At 57.4% G+C, this 20,766-nt stretch overlaps 1 protein-coding gene across 10 annotated transcripts in view; it reads left to right on the top strand.

Moving 5' to 3' along the window:
* Positions 1-19,860, top strand: part of KIAA0513 (KIAA0513 ortholog) — a 28,957-nt gene extending 9,097 nt beyond the window's left edge. For 3 of the 10 annotated variants that reach the window (XM_014942477.1, XM_014942476.1, XM_014942482.1), the window contains 12 exons: positions 9,200-9,694; positions 11,711-11,810; positions 12,284-12,357; positions 12,491-12,561; positions 13,074-13,281; positions 13,711-13,751; positions 14,283-14,361; positions 14,703-14,780; positions 16,438-16,467; positions 19,046-19,126; positions 19,448-19,542; positions 19,661-19,860. In XM_014942477.1, coding sequence (XP_014797963.1) covers positions 9,357-9,694; positions 11,711-11,810; positions 12,284-12,357; positions 12,491-12,561; positions 13,074-13,281; positions 13,711-13,751; positions 14,283-14,361; positions 14,703-14,780; positions 16,438-16,467; positions 19,046-19,126; positions 19,448-19,542; positions 19,661-19,710 — 1,245 coding nt within the window. In that variant the 5' untranslated portion in view covers positions 9,200-9,356 and the 3' untranslated portion in view covers positions 19,711-19,860. Of the gene's footprint in view, positions 1-557; positions 875-1,213; positions 1,460-2,705; positions 2,837-7,545; positions 7,579-9,199; positions 9,695-10,384; positions 10,903-11,710; positions 11,811-12,283; positions 12,358-12,490; positions 12,562-13,073; positions 13,282-13,710; positions 13,752-14,282; positions 14,362-14,702; positions 14,781-16,437; positions 16,468-19,045; positions 19,127-19,447; positions 19,543-19,660 lie in introns of those variants that run through there. The other 7 variants (XM_014942480.1, XM_014942478.1, XM_014942479.1 and 4 more) reach the window with 7 other exon arrangements.
* Positions 19,861-20,766: the final 906 nt, after the last annotated feature.

Here is a 20,766-nt window from a genome sequence, read left to right as displayed (position 1 = left end):
CCCCAAAATTTCCCCCTGGGTACATAACACCCCTTCTGGGACATCCCTCCCAGGGGGTCTCGCCCTTTCCCTCTCTCCCACCTCTTGCCACAAAATCCCTGGAGCTTTTTTTGCAATGGTGCCAAAGGAGAAGCTGGACTTCACTGATGCTGCCCTCCGAGCAAGCCAGAACTCCCCTGAGCTGTGCCCTCATCTGCACCGGCTGCTGTCGCCCAGTTTCTCCTCCCCACTGGGGCTTTTCTCCCTCTGATCCCAATTGTTTTGTTTTGTTTTTTTTTTCCCCCTGAAGTGTCTCACCTGAGGAGGAGCAGAGCAAGTAACTTGCAATCCTCAGGGAGCTGAGCGATGGGGAGGCTTAAAAACCAGCTGGAGGTGATGGGAAGCGCTGCAGAATTCCCCTTTGAGGAGGACCTCCCTAATTTTATTTAATATTTCATATGTCTGTGTGCGCAGGGGCTTGGATAGGCTGGTTTAGGAGAGGGGAGAGGAGGGGGGAAGATGATGAGAATCCCTCCGCAAGGCAAATGCTCTCTCAGAGGGCACAGCTCTCGGGAGAGACGTCGGCGCTCGGCCGGCCGTGACAAACCCTGGCGAGATGACACAATGAGCTTTTTCCTTCCCCTTCCTCCGGAGCCGGCGCCGTAGCCAAGCCGGGCTCTGCGCGCAGCCGTGCGTGCCTGCGTGGGCACCCGAGGAGGAGAGGCAGGGGGAGAGGAGGAGGGGGGGTGAGGAAAAAAAACACCCAGGCGATGCTCCTGAGCTCCGGAGGGAGGGATCGCATCGTCCCCGCGTCGCCTGCATCCCCCGCTCCCCGGCGTGGTGCCCACGCTGGACCCAACCTCGCCGGATGCCGCTGACCCGCCGGCAAGCGAAGGTGCGCCGAGGCTCCTGGGGGCAGGTTGAGCGATGGGGAGGCTTAAAAACCAGCTGGGGGTGACGGGAAGCGCTGCAGAATTCCCCTTTGATGAGGACCTCTCTAATTTTATTTAATATTTCATATATCTGTGTGCGCAGGGGCTTGGACAGGCTGGTTTAGGAGAGGGGAGAGGAGGGGGGAAGATGATGAGAATCCCTCCGCAAGGCAAATGCTCTCTCAGAGGGCACGGCTCTCGGGAGAGACGTCGGCGCTCGGCCGGCCATGACAAACCCTGGCGAGATGACACAATGAGCTTTTTCCTTCCCCTTCCTCCGGAGCCGGCGCCGTAGCCAAGCCGGGCTCTGCGCGCAGCCGTGCGTGCCTGCGTGGGCACCCGAGGAGGAGAGGCAGGGGGAGAGGAGGAGGGGGGGTGAGGAAAAAAAACACCCAGGCGATGCTCCTGAGCTCCGGAGGGAGGGATCGCATCGTCCCCGCGTCGCCTGCATCCCCCGCTCCCCGGCGTGGTGCCCACGCTGGACACAACCTCGCCGGATGCCGCTGACCCGCCGGCAAGCGAAGGTGCGCCGAGGCTCCTGGGGGCAGGTAAAAACTCGGGGAGGGAGGGAGGGAGGGATATGGCAGCCACCTTGGGGATGCTCAGCCCCGCTGTGACCCCCGCACAAGGACAGGCCTCGGCACGGCAGCACGGTTCCCCCCACCCTCCGCCCCCGGCTGAGGTTTAATCCATCTTCTTTCACCGTCTCACGCTGGGAGGGGATAACCCGCTTTCTCGTGGCCCGGCTGCTGAGGCATCACCATCCTCTCACTGAGCCAGTTGGTGGGATGCTTCATCCTCCCCGGGTAGGATGGGGGGGTCCCCGGGTACCCCCTGGGTCCCCGGACTCCGTCAGCAAAAGGCTTCAGCCGCGCTGCCGTGCTGGCTGTATCTTTAACCATGAACCCAGAGGCAGCATCTCCTGTGGGAGCAGGGAGGGCTGAGCGTGTTCTGGGCAGGGGAAACCCTCCCGTGCCTTTCAGGGAGCTCATTTCCAAAATACACCCCAGCCCCTGGGGGTCCCCTGGGTGAAATTTTTGCCCGGTGAAAACGGGAATGGCAGAATAACTATCTCTGTTTCGGGGCTCCCTGGGGATGTGTGTGCGTGGGGGGGGTGAAAGCTGTGCTGCTGGAGGGTGTTAAAGGAGAAGCTGCTGCTCGGCACAAAAGCTGGTGTTCTGCAGCGCAGGTCTATTCAAGAGACATTTAATTCTCTCCTAAAGTCCGGGCGAATGGGGAGCTGCCATCTGGTGTCTGACGGCAGCGGGGAGAGGGGGCTCTGTGCGAAGCGGGGCAAGTTGGGAGCTCGTGGGGGCTTCAGATTGTCTCAAAACGGTTCCCTTATTAAGGCTGAGCCAGCTGGCTTTGCAAAGTGACCCCTGTGGGTTAACGCTGGCTTTGAGAAGCCGAGGGGTCCTGCCTGACCCTGATCTCTGCAGAGTGACCAGGAGAAGAGCCGCAGCTGGGGAGGATACCCAGGGGACCAAAGGTGTTGGCATCACCTGCCAAAAATATCCTGCACCAGGGGATGGGACCCTGGATGCAGCTCTCACCCCGCTCTCCCTGTCTCAGTGCAGCGCCGGGTGCTGATTCTGGCATGCACCGAGTGCGCGCGGTCTCTGCTCTGCTTGCAGGAGCACAGGGGAGGGCAGGTCTCAGCTCACCGCCTCCCTGGTATTTAAGGAATGGTTTTTATGAAGTTGCAGGGGCCGTTAACTTCTCGGCCTGCGAGGCGGCGGGGCAGCATCTGGGGTCGGGGTAGGACGGCTGTGCCCCAGCGAGGAGAAAGGTTAAGCCCTGGTGAAACGGGGAGCGTGTCCTGGCTGCCAGCGCAGGGAGCAGAGCAGAGCCACAACGGGGACAAGCCAACTCAGTGTGGGGGAGTTTCAGCTGCTTTACCTCCCAGGGCTCATTTAAGGAAGGAGGTTTGTGCGTTTAAATGTTCTAGGGGCACTTTGGGAGGAGGGATAAGAGAGGTGGTGGGGTCTCCTTCTCTGGAGACATTCAAAAACCATCTGGACCAGATCCTGTGCACCCTGCTCTAGGTAGACCCACTCCGGTGGGGGGGTTGGACTTGATGATCTCCAGAGGTCCCTTCCAACCCCATATGATTCTATGATTCTCTAAGTGCTGTCCCTCCAGCTTTAGGGTGGTTTGAGGCATCCGGCACTCGATGGGTCTGTGTCCCCCAGCTGTGACCCCACTGCCCTGCCGGGGGGGGGGGGGTTCACACAGCGGGAGAGGGAGGCACAGGGGAACAAGACTGACCAGTTCCCCTGGAGGAAACAGGCCGTTCCCTTACGGCACAGGGAGTTTTCCTTGGCAGGAACAAAGCTTTGCCCGCGGTGCCTTTGCAGAGCTCTGCCAGGCTGGCTCAGCGCCCGCCACAGCCACTTCTCACCGCTGCAGAGGTGCTTCACCGGGACGGACCCGGGGGTGCAATGGAGGATGGGGGGCTGCATGGTCTCCCCAGGGAGTGCTGGTACCCGGGGTGGTGTGCCCGTGTCTCACCCCTTGGGTCCAGTGTCCCGGTGGGTGATGTGAGCCCAGGGATGTGGATGTGTTTGTGGGTGGGTGTGTGTTGTGCACGGGGTGGGTGAGACACGTGTGGATCTCCACGGCGGGCTGCAGCGTGGAAAAGTGCCAGCGCTGAGAAATGACACTTTCCCCTATCCCTCTGGCAGCAATGACTCCCCGTGTGTGTCCCCCCACATCAGGGCTGTCACCTCTTTGGGTGCAGGTTAGGGAGGACAATGTCCCCTGACAGGGCTGGGAAACAGAGCCATGGGACATGTTTAAACCTCCTCTGCTGCAGAGCAAGCCCTGCTGCTGCCAGGGCACGATGCTGCAGGAGCATCGCTCTCGCCCTGGCACGGCTCCTCTGGCTCTGAGCAGCAGCGGGACAGACGTAGCCCTTGGCATGGCATGGACGTGCTGCTGGAGATCTTGGTGGAGCTCGCGGCTCTGTGGGTGTGTGGCAGCTGAAGGAGCAGAGTTGTGTCCCCACCCCGGGGCTGCCAAGCCGAGTCTTGCAAGAATATTTAATTGTGTAATTTCCCCTTCCCCAGAGCAGCGTCTCCAGCGGGGGATGCAAATGGGCTGAGTGTCCCCAGGGGCTTGCAGAGCCCCTGCACTACGTGTTTGGGTGCCATCCCAGCACCCAGGGAGCAGAAGGATCAGAGGGCGGTACTCCTGTAGCTATGAGAAGACAGCCAGAGGTTTCTTCGTTTTAATTACAGTTTTTAATCATCCCTGATGGCTCCAGGCTGGAGCACTGCCTCTGTGGAGGATGCAGGTGTGAGTGTGGGTTTGAGGGCCATCATTATGCAGGATGCCGCCCACGGCCTGAGCTGATAACGAGGGTTGGATGAGTCTGCCAACTCGCTCTGGGTCGGGGGGGGGGAACCATGGCCAGGGGGTGAGGAGAGCTTGGCCACAGGCTGGGTGAGTCCCACCGCCCACTGGGATTTCCATCACAGCAAACTGGGATTGTGTCTCCCACCTCCCGGGAGTGAGTTGCTGATGTGCCGGCCTGAGCTGATAATGAGGGTTGGATGAGTCTGCCAACTCGCTCTGGGTCGGGGGGGGGGAACCATGGCCAGGGGGTGAGGAGAGCTTGGCCACAGGCTGGGTGAGTCCCACCGCCCACTGGGATTTCCATCACAGCAAACTGGGATTGTGTCTCCCACCTCCCGGGAGTGAGTTGCTGATGTGCTGCAAGATGCCTGACCTCAGCACCCAGCACACCTGGGTGCAAAGCTCCAAGGGGAAGCCCTGTGCGGGTTTTAGGGATGCTGGGAAAAACCATCTCATCCTGAAAGTCCTGGAAAACACAGGCTCACCTTGCCAGGACAGCCTGTGGCACGGGGGTGCAACACAGGCTGCTGGCACAGTGAGGAGCTGCTCCTGGGAGACCAAGTGGGTTTGGGTGGGATGATGGGGTCTGTGGTGCTGATGGGAGGGGGAGTTTTGGGTTTACCATGTCACCTTGGCCAGGCCACTCCTCTCTCAGGGCAGTAGCAGTCCCTGGGGTGGACCGAAGGCTCTTGCCCAGGGTCGAGCATCACTTGGTGCGTTGCTTGCACCAGCGCTGGCAGCAGGACATGGGCAAGGAAGGTCCCCAAAGGTTGTGCTCAAAGCCAGGCTGTGTCCTGTCCTTCACCATCGCTGTTCTCCGGTCTTGGTCTGGTGGGTGCCAGCTCAGCATCGTGCAGTGGGGCTTTGAGGGTGAAATGCTTTTTTGCCCCTATGTGTCATTTCCCCAGGGTTTGTGAAGGGAAGAAGGAATTCAGCTGCAAACCTAGGCTGGGTGGTCCTGTCCCTTGGGAAGTATGGGCTGGGACCAGGGTGGGAGGAGGGTGGCAAAGCTGTGACATTCCTCTGAAATAGGGCAGAAGCGAGGTCCTCCCTCACCCCTAGCTCCATTGCTTTCCATCCCAGCTCCTCACTCCTCCTTTTCTCTCCTGGCACTGGGTTTAAACACCCCATGGGTCCCTTGTGGGTTTGCACACGCCTGTCTCTGGGCAGAGCCCCATGGCATCTCCTGTCCCTTCCTGCCTGATTCCTGAAGCTCACGATGATGCTGAAGCTCGTGATGTTATAGTAAGGCTCTCAAGCAGCCAAAGACCCCCTTTTTAGTCCAGAGCCCTTCTTCACTCTCAGATTTGACCCAGCAGTGATAAGGCAGGAGTGGGATGCCCCAGGCTGTTCCTGGGTGGTGGTGGGATGTGCCGCTGGGCTGATGTCCATGTGTAGATGGAGCCAAGTGCTCAGGCTGGGGGAGCTGGGGCTCTTGGTTTGTATTTTGGCTGTTCCTTTCCTGGCTTTGTTCTGCTGGAGAAACGACTGGGTTGTGGAGTGGGTGTGGGGCTGAGTTTGAGGCTGGTTTTGTTTTTGAGGCTCTTCTAGGCTCTGTGGTGAGAACCCAGCAGCCCCGGAGGTGGCAGGTATGTCTGGGAAGCCTGGGCACCCATAGCAGCTGCCAGAACCTTAAAATACCATTTATGGCCTTCGGTCAAGGGCAGGGCTTTATCGTGAGCTGGTCAATGAGTGGTAAAACCCTTTCTGGCCCTCTGTGGGCAGAAGGCACTTACTCATGCTGCCTGCAGTCCTGGCCAGGCTTCTACTGAGCTTTCAACGCTGTAAGTCCTGGGGTCTGGCTCAGCCTGCACCCCAGCCCTTCTCTCCCAGAGGGTCTGTGGGATGTGTGTGTGTGGGGAAGGATGTGAGGGATGCCAGGAAAATAGGGGCCACTGTGTTTTAGGGGAGTTGTTCGGGTGGTGGGGTGTGCCGAGGGCTGTGTGTGAGCTCCTGCAAACCACTGCCTGTGGTGGAGCAGCCCCTGACCTGCTGCCCCGGGGGGGACAGGCAGATGCTGGCCAGGGATGCCATCTGCCTGCTGTGCACATCTGGCAGAGAGCTCCAGGATGCCTCTCTGTCCCTCCTGGGCACAGCCATGGCCTGAAGCAGAGCCAGGGGCCACCATTGCCACAGCACAGTCCAGTTTTCTTTCTGGTGATATCTGGAGAAACATGTTCTTTTGGATGTGGCTATCTCTTCCCTGTGCTGCTGGTGTGCTGACATGGGGTTGCTGGGCAGGAGAGACCTATCCAGAGCCAGAACTGATGTCTGAGCAATGCGTCTTCGTTTATATTTGTTTCCTGGAGCTGGAACTCCCTAATCTTGTCTATACTTTGCTCCTGAGCAGTGTGTCGTTTGGGGCAGCTCCTGCAGAGCTTTCTACTTGGCCATGCACAGGATGGACATGGGAGGGGGCTGGTCAGTGCCTCTTGGATGGGCTGTGTCCCCCAAGTTTGCAAACGCTGCCGTCTCCCCAAGTCACCTGGTGGGAGCAATTCTGGTTGGGATGGGTACCTCTAAGGAGAAATTTCTGCAATTTCTTTACAGGCTGCACGTGAGAGGACTCCCACATGCCAAGGAGTGCCCACCTCACAGGGTACCCCCACAAAAGTCTTTTGGATGGGACTTTTTTGGGTGTCACATCCCCGCAGTGGTGGTAAATCTGGGCAGGGGGATTTGTTGTCCCCACCGATTCCCTTCCATTAAGTGGAGAACTGAGCAAATATTCTCAAAAAGCCTGGGCAGCTCTGCAGATCTGCCACCTCCTGCTTCCAGGTGTGATCCCAAACGGTGGACACAGGAGAAAAGCAAGTTACAACTTAGGGAGGGAGGCACATGCTGCAAAGCACGGCTGTGTGAAGGTCCATCATGTACATCCTTCCCTGCCTCCTGCTAAAATACAGCCTGGGATGGTTGGAAATGAGCTGCCAACGTTGTGAGGAGGCAGCTCTGAACCCAAAACTGCAGGTGCTGGAGGGGCTGGAGGAGGAGGTCCCCGCTCCATCCCTGCAAAATGGGACTTTGCAGCTGTCTTGGGAGCGGGAAGGGTCGGGGGTGGACAGATGAAGCCCAGCGTGGTCCCTGCAGCTGGAGGGGCTGGTTGGAGAGGGTCGGGCTGCCCGGGGGTGGTGGTGGTGATGGGGTAGCCTGAGCCAAGCTGCAGCTGGCTGGCTCCCCATGGGCACGCTGCCAGTCCCTCCTGTGCCGCAGCCTCTCGGCTGCTCCTCGCCACCCCACGGCTGATGCTCCGGGCAGCTCCCTGACTGCAGCAGCATCCTCGTAGCTCTCCTGGGGGACCCACGTTTAGGTGCGTGTGGGGTGATAGAGGGGGGGTTCGGTGTGAGGGAGGGTGGGTGAGCAGGGTGCTAGCAGCAGCGGGGGTGATGGCTCGGTGTGGGGCACGCGTTGGTGCTGCATGAGTTTTTGTCACCCCAGGAGACTTTATTTTCTGTCCCTGCCATCTCGCAGCCCTGGGGATCCAGGTGATGGTGGCTTTTCTCAGCCAGGGTGATGATGCTCAGGGAGGGTGCTGTGTTGTCCTCCCTCTCTGCCCTGTGGGTCCCAGCACCCCCATTGACCTGAAAAAGACCCTGGGGAGGAGGAGGGCACTGCTGGGAGAGCTGCTCCCTCTGCAGCCGATGGGATCTTTTCCCAGCCCTTGAGCTGGGACAGTGTGCTCTGTTTGGTGAAACACTTCAGGTTTCGTTTCATTTTGAATTCCTTTTTGTCTGATGAACTGGATGAATTGGTCCTTTAGGCTATGCTAGTCTCTGAGCTGAAAGAAATCTGGGATTGTTTTTTTTTTCCCTTTTTTTTTTTGCTCTGGGGTTGGTTGCCTGCGTCCCGGGGTCAGTTCCCTTGAAGGCAGCAGAGCTGTGGCTGTGCTGCCATCGTGCTCGCCCTGAGGGTTGTCAGTGCTCTCTCCTGTGCTGCTGTCCCTGCTCCCAGGGTTGTCACTGCTCTCTCCTGTGCTGCTGTCCCTGCTCCCGTGCCGTGCTGCCTTGCCCTGTGCTGGCCCCGTGCCTGGCTGCTGCAGCAGGGCCGCTCGTACTGGGCTCCCTTCTCAGAAGGCATCGCTCGCCAGCTCCTGAGGCAGAAACACGCTTGTGGAGGACACGAGTGACTCTCTGGTGAAGAGACAGCCTCAGGGCAGCCCCTTCTGTGCCTGTTTTGCTGCAGAGCAGCTGCTGTGGTACCACCTGGGATGTCCATGTGCCAGAGCATTGTGGTCCATCGCTGGCCGGTGCTCCCGGCGCTCCCCGGCGAGCAGAGCAGCCTGTGGCCACTGTGTCTGCTCTGCAGGGCCTTTGCAATGTGGGTTAGATACAGAAACTAATGAATCTAATTAATTGCAGTCTAGAGCCCTACGACCACATCCAGTTACGGCTTCTGTTGCTTTTATCATCCCCTTTCTGTTCCCAGTTTAACCAAGTTGGTGCATGTTTAACCAACATGGGATGCTCCACCCCGGAGATGGTCCCATTTCCAAAGGGGGTCAGGCAGACCCGTGAGCAGGGAGGAGGGAAGGGGAGAGGAGGATCCTTCTCCGGGGCTGCTTGGAAAATCACCAGTGTGTTTGCCGGCTGCTGGCTCACACCGGCCCAGTTTTGCCCGTCAGGCTGAGAGATGTCACATCCCAAATGTGGCACATGGATCTTGGGCTCAATTTGTCTCTTTTTCTGGGCTGAAGGATGAAAAACCCACTTGAATGGTGCAGAAAGCACATGAGCACTGTGTGGCTTTGCTTGTTCTCAGGGCTGATGGAGAGCTGCCATCTCTGCCCAGTGTGTCCTTGTCCTGTGCGTCCCCACTGCTGGTGGGCATCCTGGGGACATCATAGGTGGTGGCCTGTGGTCTCCTTGCCCAAGATCCATAGTGGTGGTTTCCCAGGGCTCTGTCCTCACTCTTATCCTCCTCCTGTCTTTCAGATGTTCTGCAGTAACCTGTCCCCCCACGGAAGGACCTGCCTGTCTTAGCCAGCCCATCCTCCCAGGCATCCTGCCAGCGATGGCCTTGACACCCCAGTGAGGGGCGAAAGGACGAGGAGTGAGTCCCCCCAACACCACCACATCCTCTAGGAGAGCCATGGAAGCCCCCCTGGACGTGCCTGTGGGGAACCTCATTGACTTTGATGCCGAAACACCAGCCTGTGTTCCCTCAGAGTCCTCTCCTCCCGCTGCCCCCAGCGGCAACGGGCACCTGGGGGACACAGAGGAGGTGGCCGGGGAGGAGAGCGATGCCACCGAGTCGGCGGACAGTGAGAATGACATGGGTGACTCTCCCGGGCACTGGGGTGGCTACCGCCGCTCCTCCTCCAACGAGTCCTTCTCCTCCAGCCAGAGCACCGAGTCGGCCCGGGACGAGGTGACGGCCGAGCGCCGGGAGTTCATGCGGCACTACGTGGAGAAGATCTTCACGGGGGGGTGAGCGAGCGGGGCCCATCCTGCTGCCAGGGGACATCCTGCAGGACGGGATCTGGCTGCTTTCCCACCCCGGGAGCATCACTGCAGGGCCTTTGCAATGTGGGTTAGATACAGAAACTAATGAATCTAATTAATTGCAGTCTAGAGCCCTACGACCACATCCAGTTACGGCTTCTGTTGCTTTTATCATCCCCTTTCTGTTCCCAGTTTAACCAAGTTGGTGCATGTTTAACCAACATGGGATGCTCCACCCCGGAGATGGTCCCATTTCCAAAGGGGGTCAGGCAGACCCGTGAGCAGGGAGGAGGGAAGGGGAGAGGAGGATCCTTCTCCGGGGCTGCTTGGAAAATCACCAGTGTGTTTGCTGGCTGCTGGCTCACACCGGCCCAGTTTTGCCCGTCAGGCTGAGAGATGTCACATCCCAAATGTGGCACATGGATCTTGGGCTCAATTTGTCTCTTTTTCTGGGCTGAAGGATGAAAAACCCACTTGAATGGTGCAGAAAGCACATGAGCACTGTGTGGCTTTGCTTGTTCTCAGGGCTGATGGAGAGCTGCCATCTCTGCCCAGTGTGTCCTTGTCCTGTGCGTCCCCACTGCTGGTGGGCATCCTGGGGACATCATAGGTGGTGGCCTGTGGTCTCCTTGCCCAAGATCCATAGTGGTGGTTTCCCAGGGCTCTGTCCTCACTCTTATCCTCCTCCTGTCTTTCAGATGTTCTGCAGTAACCTGTCCCCCCACGGAAGGACCTGCCTGTCTTAGCCAGCCCATCCTCCCAGGCATCCTGCCAGCGATGGCCTTGACACCCCAGTGAGGGGCGAAAGGACGAGGAGTGAGTCCCCCCAACACCACCACATCCTCTAGGAGAGCCATGGAAGCCCCCCTGGACGTGCCTGTGGGGAACCTCATTGACTTTGATGCCGAAACACCAGCCTGTGTTCCCTCAGAGTCCTCTCCTCCCGCTGCCCCCAGCGGCAACGGGCACCTGGGGGACACAGAGGAGGTGGCCGGGGAGGAGAGCGATGCCACCGAGTCGGCGGACAGTGAGAATGACATGGGTGACTCTCCCGGGCACTGGGGTGGCTACCGCCGCTCCTCCTCCAACGAGTCCTTCTCCTCCAGCCAGAGCACCGAGTCGGCCCGGGACGAGGTGACGGCCGAGCGCCGGGAGTTCATGCGGCACTACGTGGAGAAGATCTTCACGGGGGGGTGAGCGAGCGGGGCCCATCCTGCTGCCAGGGGACATCCTGCAGGACGGGATCTGGCTGCTTTCCCACCCCGGGAGCATCAGCTTGTGTCCTTCCCCGTGCTTGGCTAACGCAGCTCGTGGCTCCTGGTATTACTGCAGCATTGGAGCTACGGGGGGTGTGTGTGTCTGTGTGTGTGTGTGCAAGCTCCGACTTGCACCCCTCTCTCAGGCACATTGCATCCCCAACTTCCCTCCCCTCTTCTTTCTCCCCTTTCCCATGCTGGGGTCTTGCCGTGGTGGAGGGGCTCCATCTCCTCTCCCCTGTTGGGCATCTCTACTGCTGCTTGTACAAATGACAGCAGCTCATGTGTGCCCTGGGGCACCCCGGCAGCCCCCGGCTTCCCCCCCCCAGCCCTTCATCCCCCCCAGCTCCCGTTGCTGTGGTCTCCGTAACGCTGTGGCTCAGCATGTCAAGCAGGATTGAGCAAACCGAGCATGATGAGCAGCGCCAGGGGTTGTTTTAGCTCCGGGGCAGAGTGCCTGTCTCTGGAGCTCAGCTTCTGCTCAAGCTGCTCTTGGCTCTTCCCTTCTCCCTCTGCCTCTGCTTTCCCCCCTGCCAGGGAGGAACCAAAAGAGCAGCGTAAGCTGAGGGATGACAAAATGGATGCTCCCTTCCTCCCAGCACTGCAGCATGGGGGTGCTGCCGCCAAGAGGGATGTTATGGGGGGGACCTGAGCCGTGCTGGCTGGCTGGTGGATAATGGCCACATCCTCAGCTTTAACACTGGTTTTTTTGTTTTGTTTTTTTTGTTCTTTTCCCCCATTTCAGAGAGGATTTGGACCAAGAAGAGAAGGCCAGGTTTGGTGAGCTCTGCAGCGGCGAGAACGGGAAGGGCAGGGAATGGTTCGCAAGATACGTGAGCGCCCAGGTGAGGGGAGAGATGGGCAAAGTGGCAATGGGGGCTCTGGAGCAGCCTGGGCACAGGAGGGCTCAGGCCAGGGGGATGTAGCAATGGCCCCAAGCAATATTTCTGGAGGGCAGGGACTTGGGGAAAGGGAGGAACCTCAGTATACTCACTGTGCTGTCTCACTCTAGTGAGACACAGAAGTGGATCAATGTGTCTGGAGGCAGTTAGATACCTGCTGGCTGCAACGTGGGAGGGAAGTCACCTGTTTTATTTAAAATGAAATCCCATCAGCAGTCGGAAGCATCCCATTCCCTAGAAGAACAGCTCAGAGAGGCAAAATGCTGTCTCCTAGAGGGAAGCCCTCTAGGGACCCTGTGCTCTCTGCCCATCTCCCTGTGGTGGGGGGGTCCTGGGGGGGTGAGGATGCCCTTGGCTGCTAGCAGCAGGCAGCTGCCCCACCGGGCTGTGCTAAACCCTGGGCTTTGTGCCTGCAGCGCTGCAACTCCAAGTGTGTCTCGGAGCAGACCTTCTACCGCCTGATGCAGTCGTTCGCCCTCGTGCTCTTCGAGTAAGTCGGGGGGATTTGGGGCTTCCTTGTAACCCCCTGAGATCAGAGCCACGGCTCGAGGAGGAGCAGCAACCATGATGCTGCTTGGGTTGCCATCACTGGGTGTCTTCACCGAACCTTCCCCCCATGTCAGGTGTCACCAGATGGATGACTTCAGCCCTGCCAAGAACCTCATGACCATGTGTTTCACCTACTACTACATGGGTAAGAGGTGTCTGCACCCTCAGGCTTTGCTTGTGCTGGAGACCAGTGGTGAAGTGTGCCCTGTGCATGGGAAGGGTGATGGATGGGTAGCCAAGCTTACTCTGATACCGAGCAGATAAGAGCCTCTGTGGCCCAGAAACTGTGCAAACCTGCTGGAGAGCCCTCCTGGGGTGGTAGTTCATGCTGTTGCTCTTTTGCTGTTGCTTCTAGACTGGGAAATTTGTATGTGGTGATCCCGTGATATTCCCCAACCCTGGGGATGTGAAGTGAAACCCCCAGCCCAGAAGCACCTTGTCTCGTTGCTTGGTGTGTGGTGGTGACCCCTCCACAGGGCTGGATTTTCCGTCCAAAATGGGGAAAGTCCGACAGGAATTGGGATGGGTTTGTGTCTGCACTGTTTCCATCTGGCTCTGGGTCTCTGTGGTGCATCTTGTAGCTGGGAGCAGGTCCCCGAGGAGCTGGCAGCACCCAGGACCATGGGACCAACTGAGCTGCTGCCTCTTTGCCCACAGGCAAGACCCACACACTGCCCTTGGAGGCCAAGGAGAAGCCCATGGGCAGCATCGACTCATACCTGAAGTCGGCCAACAGCTGGCTGGCAGAGAAGAAGGACATCGCAGAGCGACTGCTGAAAAACACGTCGGCCAAGACAGAGAATGTCAAGGGCTTCTTTGGGGGCCTGGAGACCAAACTGAAGGGTCCTACCACCAAAAAGAGCGAGTGGGTACCACTCTGTTGGGAGGGCAGGGTGGGCTGAGGCATGCAGTCATAAGGTGACCAAGCCAGAAACCTTCTGGGTGCAGGGCCACCATGAGCCAGGAGTTATCATGGCCATGGGAGGATGGTCCCATGTTTCATAACTTGGTCATGGGGCATCTTATGGTCTGGGAGTCCTGTGTCCCTTGGGCATGGTTCCAGGAGATTGTGCTGCTGCTTTGTTGTCTTCTGCATTATCTCTGCTAGGTCTGACTGGGATGGACATTACAGTTTCTTAGCCACCTTAGCCCCCTGGGCCCGAGGATGGTGGTGTGGGAGCAGGAGGGGGGTTCAAATAAAGGTGCTCCCCTTGCCAAGGAGAACAGGGGTTTGCTGTGTGGGCTGTCAGGGGGACAGGCTTTGTGGGAACTGACACTGATTTCTGTGCCACAGGGAAGGCGAGGACAAACCAAAGGAGAAGCTGAAGAAGACGGGTGAGTGGAGCCAGCACTGCTGAAGTAGGCATGGTCAAGGCATCCCTGGGGAAGGAGCAAGGGTTGGAAGTGGTACAAGATGGCCAGAATTGCCAGCACTGTGGGGTGGGGAGAAGGGCAGGAAGAACTGGTCTTCTGTTCTCCTGTCTCCTCTGAGCTCCTAGAGAAGTGCTCCAAAGGAACCTCCACAGCTCCTTGCTTTGGAGCAGCCACAGCCCTTGTCCCGCAATGAAATCTTGTGGCATCTTGTCCTCGGTGGCACAGGTTGCAGAGATTTAGGCACCCACTCCCTCTGAACTTTCGTGCTGCTCCAGTCTCCTTGGTAGCTGTGTGTGCTACCAAACCAGTGGTCCAGTCCCTTGAGTATCCTCCTGGGACATCCATACTTTGTGTTGGGGATGAGTATTTGGTTTGCCAACCTTGCCATCACGGCTGCTTGGATGCCAAGCTGGCAGGGGGGCACAAAGTCTGTGCATGGGTGGGAAGGTAGGAGTCATCCAGACCTTGGCATGTAACTGTGTGTCCCCACAGTTTCTGTGCAGAGCCCAGAGGAGGAGAAGAAAGGAGAGAAGATCTACCTGTACATGCACCTCAAGCAGCAGCCGATCTGGTAAAGCCTGTCCAGGGCCAGCTGGCTCCTACCTGATGTTGGCCTCCCTGGGGAGGGGATTTTTTCTGCTTGTCTATACCTTCTCCAGATGTTTATGAGTGCTTTTAATTTGCTGCCACCCCTAAAAGAAGTGGCTGTGGCTTTTGCACATCCCTCATCCTAGTGGGAAGGTGTTTGCAGCCACACAAAGAGCTGGCCCAAAAATGGACCAAATCTGCCAGAATTGCATCGTCTCCTGGCCTCCGGAAAGTGGGTGAACTTGGCCCTGGGAGGACTCGGGGGCAGGCTGGGGGAGATGGGGGGTGGTTGTGCCCAACATCTCCCTCCCTCCCTCCCTGCAGGCACAACCTGCGGTTTTGGAACGCCGCCTTCTTCGACGCCGTGCACTGCGAGCGCAGGAAGCGGTCCCCCACCACCAGGTAGGAACATGTCCCCATGGGAAGAGGAGGCACCATGTCCCCTCCAGCCCCTTGGCATTCCCCACCGCTTCTGATGTCCCTCAGCATTACAGACCATGGGGAACCACTCCGTTTTCCAGCCCGGATTGCAAAGCTCCTGGGGCCACAGGGCTGTGGGGTGGGCAAGCGACTTCTGTGTTCTCTTAAGAATTTGGGAGTATGAAGTTTTTTCTTACTCATTTTACATCATTTTTGTGAAAGCAAAGCCCTAGAGGTGTTTCCAGAAAACCCAGCCAGGATTGGTGCTTAGTTTGCCAGCAAATGTGGGAGAAGATGCTTGGTGCAGCCCTTTGCGGGGAGGGACAGTAGATGGGGAAGGGATGACCTGGGTCCTGGCGGTCCCCCAAAGGGCCATAGAAGTGCTGCCAGCTCAGTGTGGGGACCAACCCCAGGCAGCAGCAAGGACAAGCGCTGGAGATGGCAGCATGGTCAGCCCTGAGGGGTGGGAGGATGAAGATAAACCCTGCACAGGGAAGGGGCTGCTTGTTTTGGAGGGTCTCTGTGTGCAGGAAGCATCTGGGTGCCTGGACATGGAGACCCCACAGGCTGCAAGGGTGGGAGAGATGCTTGTTGGGCTTGTGCCCATCTCTTGTTCCACCATGGACCTGCCGTTAGGGCTTGAGCAATTCACTCCTCTCTCAACTGTAGTTTCACTCCTCCCCGAAGTCTGTGCAGTGCCTTGAGGCTTTGAGCTCTGGGCGTGAGAGTCGTTGAGCTCGGAGCATTTGAACAGCCCCTTTCTGAGCAGTGAGGGCACTTCTTGAAGCAGCTGGTCCTCCTGTGTCCTCCCCACCACCTGAGCCCAGCCCTGGCTCACACCACGGGATGCTCTGCCAGCCTCGGCGCACCGATCAATCTCTGCTTTCTCCTTTATCGCTCCTCTCTTTTTCCAACCAAGCCACTGAAAGAACCTATTGAACACTAATGTAACCATAACTGCATTTGCTTTGATTAAGCCCCAAATTAGCAGCAGCTAATGTCTCACAAGGACATACGCCACCAGCAGCTGCTCTCTGCTCTGAGTGCCTTTCCCAATTAATCTGATGGCTGAGTCTGCCTCTGCTGCAGAAACGAGCCTGACTAACGAATGAGCTTCGGGAGCTGCAGCTTGGAGTATCTCTGAGTATCTCAGGGGGGTTGGAAGGTGGTGGTGACCCTCCCTCAGTCCTCCGGAGAGGATAACACAAGCCACTGGGTGAACTGGGATGCTGCTTGCCGCACGTGAGGAGTTTGTTGACGAGGGCTGGGGTCCCACGGGCTGGATTTGAAATGCCAGGGATGGTGTTTGACCTTGGCAGACTGCAGGGTCTGCGGTGACTGGTTTATGATGGTGCCCATCTCTGTGGGTTGGCCAGGGCATTGCTGGAGCATCTGGGCTGTGTCCTCCCAGGGCTGCACTGAAGACCTGGGGAGGTTTTTTTTTCCTCCTCTCGGTGGGGAGGGCAGGGGACGGCGGGGAAGGAACCAGAACTAAACTCCTCTTTTTCTCTCTCTTTCCTCTCTCTGCCTCTAACAACCTTCTTCCGTCTCTTCTTCTCTCCTTTCCCCTCCATCCCTCTGTCTTGCATGATCTTTCACCCACCACTTTTGTCGGCCCCCGTTTCTGCTGCCGCTCCAGAGGGAACGCTGGGGAGGAAGAGGAGAAGAGGTGTGTCTGTCCCCGTACTTCGGTGCTTTAGTGTCCAGAGGCTGACGCTCACTTCAGGTCCAAATCCTGCCCTGGGGAGGGGGGTAACATGTTTCAGGGGGGCTCTGAAAGGCCCTTTCTCCACCCAGGAGGAACGGCCGCTGGAGGTTCGACTTCACGGGAATCACCCTCTCAAAATGGCCAGAAAGGTTGAGATTGGCTCCTATTTAATATAGAGCTTTTTAAAAAGAAGCTCGAGTGGTTTCAAGCTGTGATATTGCGCTGTGGGAATCAGATGCCCAGCTGCTGGGGAAGCTTGTGCCAGGAATGGTTCCCCGGGCAGGTTTTGGACATGAACTGAGTCTCTTCATGGAGAAAGCATAAAGCATCCCTCCCTCCTGTCCTTCCCGCTTGCTCCCAGCTTCTGCTGCCACATAGAGGTGCTGAAGATCCTTTGCCAGCTGGAAAAGCTGGTCTGTCTTTTTTTTTTTTTCTTTTTTTTTTTTTAAAGGCACTTTTGTGCTGCCATTTTTGGATTAAAAGAAAAATGCAAAGGGGGGCTGCATATTGCAATCGCGAGCGTGTCCTCCCTGGTTGCAAAGCTCAAAAGCAGCCACATCCCTCAGGGCTCCGGGCTGGGATTGGGGATCGGGGACTCATTGCTGTCTTGTTGGAGTGTGGGATATTCGATCTCGGAGCAAATCACTCCAAGCGATGCCATCAGCAAGAGGATGAGGGTTCTTTGAAGCTTGGCATTAAATCTTCCACATGGCTAAGGCATGCTCCAGAGAATGGGTAACTTAAATATTGCTCAGATGGAGCGTTGCTCAGGTTGGCTGTGTGGGGTGAAAGATGAGCGATGCCGAGTGATCCAAGCCCATCTCACCAGGGTGGTTCTTGCCGGCACCTTCCTTCCAGCAGGGTCTTCCTGGGCACACCGAAATACAGCAAGGTGTTATCCCAGCCCCTGGGGTTACACACCCCTGCGCCTGCCTGATCTATCAAGATCAAAGGGTTTGAGTAGAGCCACATGTGGGCTTTCCCCCTTCTCAGGCATTTTACTCCCCAGTAACAAGCCAAACGCGTGGTGAATTTTTTCTTGGGCACTTTGATATTTTTTTATTTTCCTCCCCTTCCTCTCTCAAAAACATAAAAAGGCAGGAAAAAAAAAATTAGTTACAAACATGCTTCTTCTGAAAGTGGGCCAGTGAGATCTGTGAACTTGAGCTTCCAGATTTCAAAGCTGCTTAATTTAATTCTTCTCCTTTCTTTTCAGCCTCCAGATTTAGATGTGGTTTTTATTTGCTATCGAAAGCTTTATCTGGGAGAAATTACACCTTTTTTTTCTTTTTTTTTAAATCCCTTTAAACGTATCGTATAAGTTTCCAGAGCCCTATAAATATAAGCAGCTCACCCCTGGGGACCACAGGCTCAGCTCCGCAGCCTTCACCCGGGCTGGGCTGACTTGAATGAGGACAGGGTCCCCTTCGTGGGGTCAGCCTGATGGAGCACTCATCCTTTTCCAGTTTCAGCATCACACACGTGCTCTGGGGCTGAGCTGGCCTCACTGGATTTACTGAGACACCCTTCTCCCCAGCCACCCTTTCCACCCCACACGGCTCCTTCCGTCCTGCTTGGCGTGCCACAGCTGCAAGCGTGGGGTCCTCTCCTGGTGTTCTCCTCCTCCTTCTCCTCCATAGAGCTGTTTTTCTTCTACCTATCCCTGTTTTTCCTTGCTTTTCCTCCTCTTATCCTTGGCTGTAACCACACCTGAGTTTCCGGGGAGGGGGCTGGCTTCACCCTGGAGCTGTAGTTTCCCCGGCGTGCATGCACTGAGCCCCCCCGCCACCACCTGAGCGTTGCACCACCGCAGTGACATTTCTGTGACACAGGCTTTATTCCTGAGTGGGACACCTGGATGGGGACTCCTGCCACCGCCTCGAGTTGGTTGCAAGCATCTAGAGCTTAAAAAGCCCCTTCCTTTAAGGCAATGCTGCAGTTGCCTTTGTGAGGGAGCCAGAGTGGAGCTGGGACATCCTCCGGGCAGCGCTGAGATTTGGGACTTCTACCCCTGAGTGGGACTGTGGGGAGGGGTGTAGGAGCCCCCTGCGTTATTGGAGTGGAGGAGATATGTTTGGGGAGCAGCTTGCTCGGTGCTCAAGGCATTGGAGCCCTGCAGGAGATGGGGGAGAGGTGCCTGGTACCCTCCTGGTACCTTCTTCCCATGTTGGGGGGCTTCAGAGGTGCCCTGCTGGAATGGCCATCCCTGAGAGCTGCTAACACCCCTGCTTCCTTGCTTGTTCCTCCTGCCAAAGCTGTGGCAGCGAAGGTGAGAAACGCAAGCTCTGTGCTGGAGAGGCTGATGCTAGTTCCTACCTCTTAATCAGCACCTTCAGGAGAAAGCCAAGGTTGAAGAAGACTTTTTCCTGGGGCATCTAGAGATCTGTGGATGGATGCGTGTGTGGGGGAGCGCTGGCAGTTGAGGGGCTCCTGGTGCCCTGCTGTCCTCAGGCGGCGTGGCCCGGGGATGGTGGGGGGGTGGGATGCAGGCAGGGGGTCCCGGGGTGACGGCGGTGCCAGACGGGTTTGTGCCTTGCAGGGAGAAGTGGTGCCACATGACACAGGAGGAACGTGATGACAGCCTCCGCTTCAATGAGAACATCACCTTCGGGCAGCTGGGGTGAGCAGGGCGAGGGGAATGTCCCTCCTGCCGCTGGGTTCTGCGGTGTGTCCTCCCCAGCTCTGGGTGGGATGCTTTAGAGATGTTCCCCCACTGGGGACATCCCTCGTGATGCAGAGGATGCTCTATACTTCTCCCTGGGACCTGCTCCTGCCCCTTACGTTGCAAATCTGGGCACCACAGGGACCTAGAACTGCTCTGGGAGCTGAGCACCATCCCAGTGCCCAGTACAAGGAGCTGTGGAGAGGAAGAGGAAGGTTGGGAGGGAGAAAGGGCAGCCTGGCTCTTCCCTCACCAAGAGCATCTCTGTCTTTTCCTCAGCACCTTCATTCATAACATGCTGGCCTTCGGCCTGAACAAGAAGCTCTGCAGCGACTTCCTGAAGAAGCAGGCGACCATCGGCAATTTGGATGAAGGTAGGGACAAGCCCGGGGGATGCACACCCCCTTGGTGGTGTCCCAGAGGGATGGAGCCCACCTGCCTGTCTGGGATGCTTCAGCACCCTCCCAGCACCCTTTTCTCTCTCCTCCACAGAGCAATACAAGCTGCTCAGTGACCACATCGAGCAGATGGCCACCGAATAGCCACCTGGCCGGCACGTTGCGGCAGAGAGACGGTGGCCAGAGCGGGTCAGAGGGGAGAGAAACCCACCTCCGGGGCTACCTGGAACTGAAGCTGGGCTACTTTAAAAAAAAATCATACACACAAGCTGCAATAAAACCTGCATGATCGTCCACCAAACTTTAGAGCTGCGTCAGGGCAGCCTGTAGAAATAGGAGCCAAACAGCTCCTCCTCCCTTGCCAGACCCTCCTGCATCTATTTTCAGAGTAGACAGTCCCAAAAGTGTATTTTGTCAGTTAAAAAGAAACCTAGAAACAAAACACAAGACAAAAGCAAAAAGAGAGTGACTGCTGCAGCCCCCAGGTGTGTTTAATGAGAGCTGGATCGCAGTGTCTCCAGCCCCCCCTGTGAAATGCTGCCTGGGCTTTTTGGTGTTTCATGGCACGATGGCGGTGGGTGCAGAGCTCCCACGTGTGTTTGCTGCTCAGTGCCTTTCCGAGGCTGCTGTGGATGGTGGTAAATCCGGAGGAATCCAAGGCTGAGAGCCTCCCGCTGCCTTTCCCCGCTGGCATCTGCTGGGCAAGAAGCTGGAGCTGGAGCAGGGACTCAGGAGGTGATGGCAGGGACCTCATCCAGCCACCGAGGGAAGCCCCCGATGGGGGAGAGCAGCTGGCTCTGCCTCCAGTTTGACCCATCTCCCTCCATAGTGAGGCAGGGGGTGTTTGCAGCTCGTGGGTTTGTCCTGGCAATGCAGGAGGTGGCTGCTGAGGATGGCGATGGGATGAGGCTCTGAGTCAGTCCATCAGCAGGTTGTGTTGTGTGTCCAGGGATGTCACCACCAGCTGGGGACGTGGGCCACGAGGGGGCTTGCTGGGAGCAGAGCTGGGGCTGGCAAAGTGCTGCTGCCTTCCTTGGTATAAGGCTCTTTGGGAGCTGGAAGGAAACCCTGCCCTTGGGAAACCTTCCCTGCCCTGCCTGTGTGTGGTTTTGTACCTCTGGGCAGAGACAGAACACAGCTTGCTCCGTGTCATGAGCCTGGATCAGCAGGAAAAAAAGCCATGGCCTTGGGCAGGATCAC

The sequence above is a fragment of the Calidris pugnax genome, unplaced genomic scaffold (genome assembly GCF_001431845.1).
Source record: "Calidris pugnax isolate Ruff unplaced genomic scaffold, ASM143184v1 scaffold28, whole genome shotgun sequence".
In the NCBI taxonomy this organism is placed as follows: domain Eukaryota; kingdom Metazoa; phylum Chordata; class Aves; order Charadriiformes; family Scolopacidae; genus Calidris; species Calidris pugnax.
Note: the sequence above shows the minus strand (reverse complement) of the source record. Positions and strands in the feature narration are given on the sequence as shown.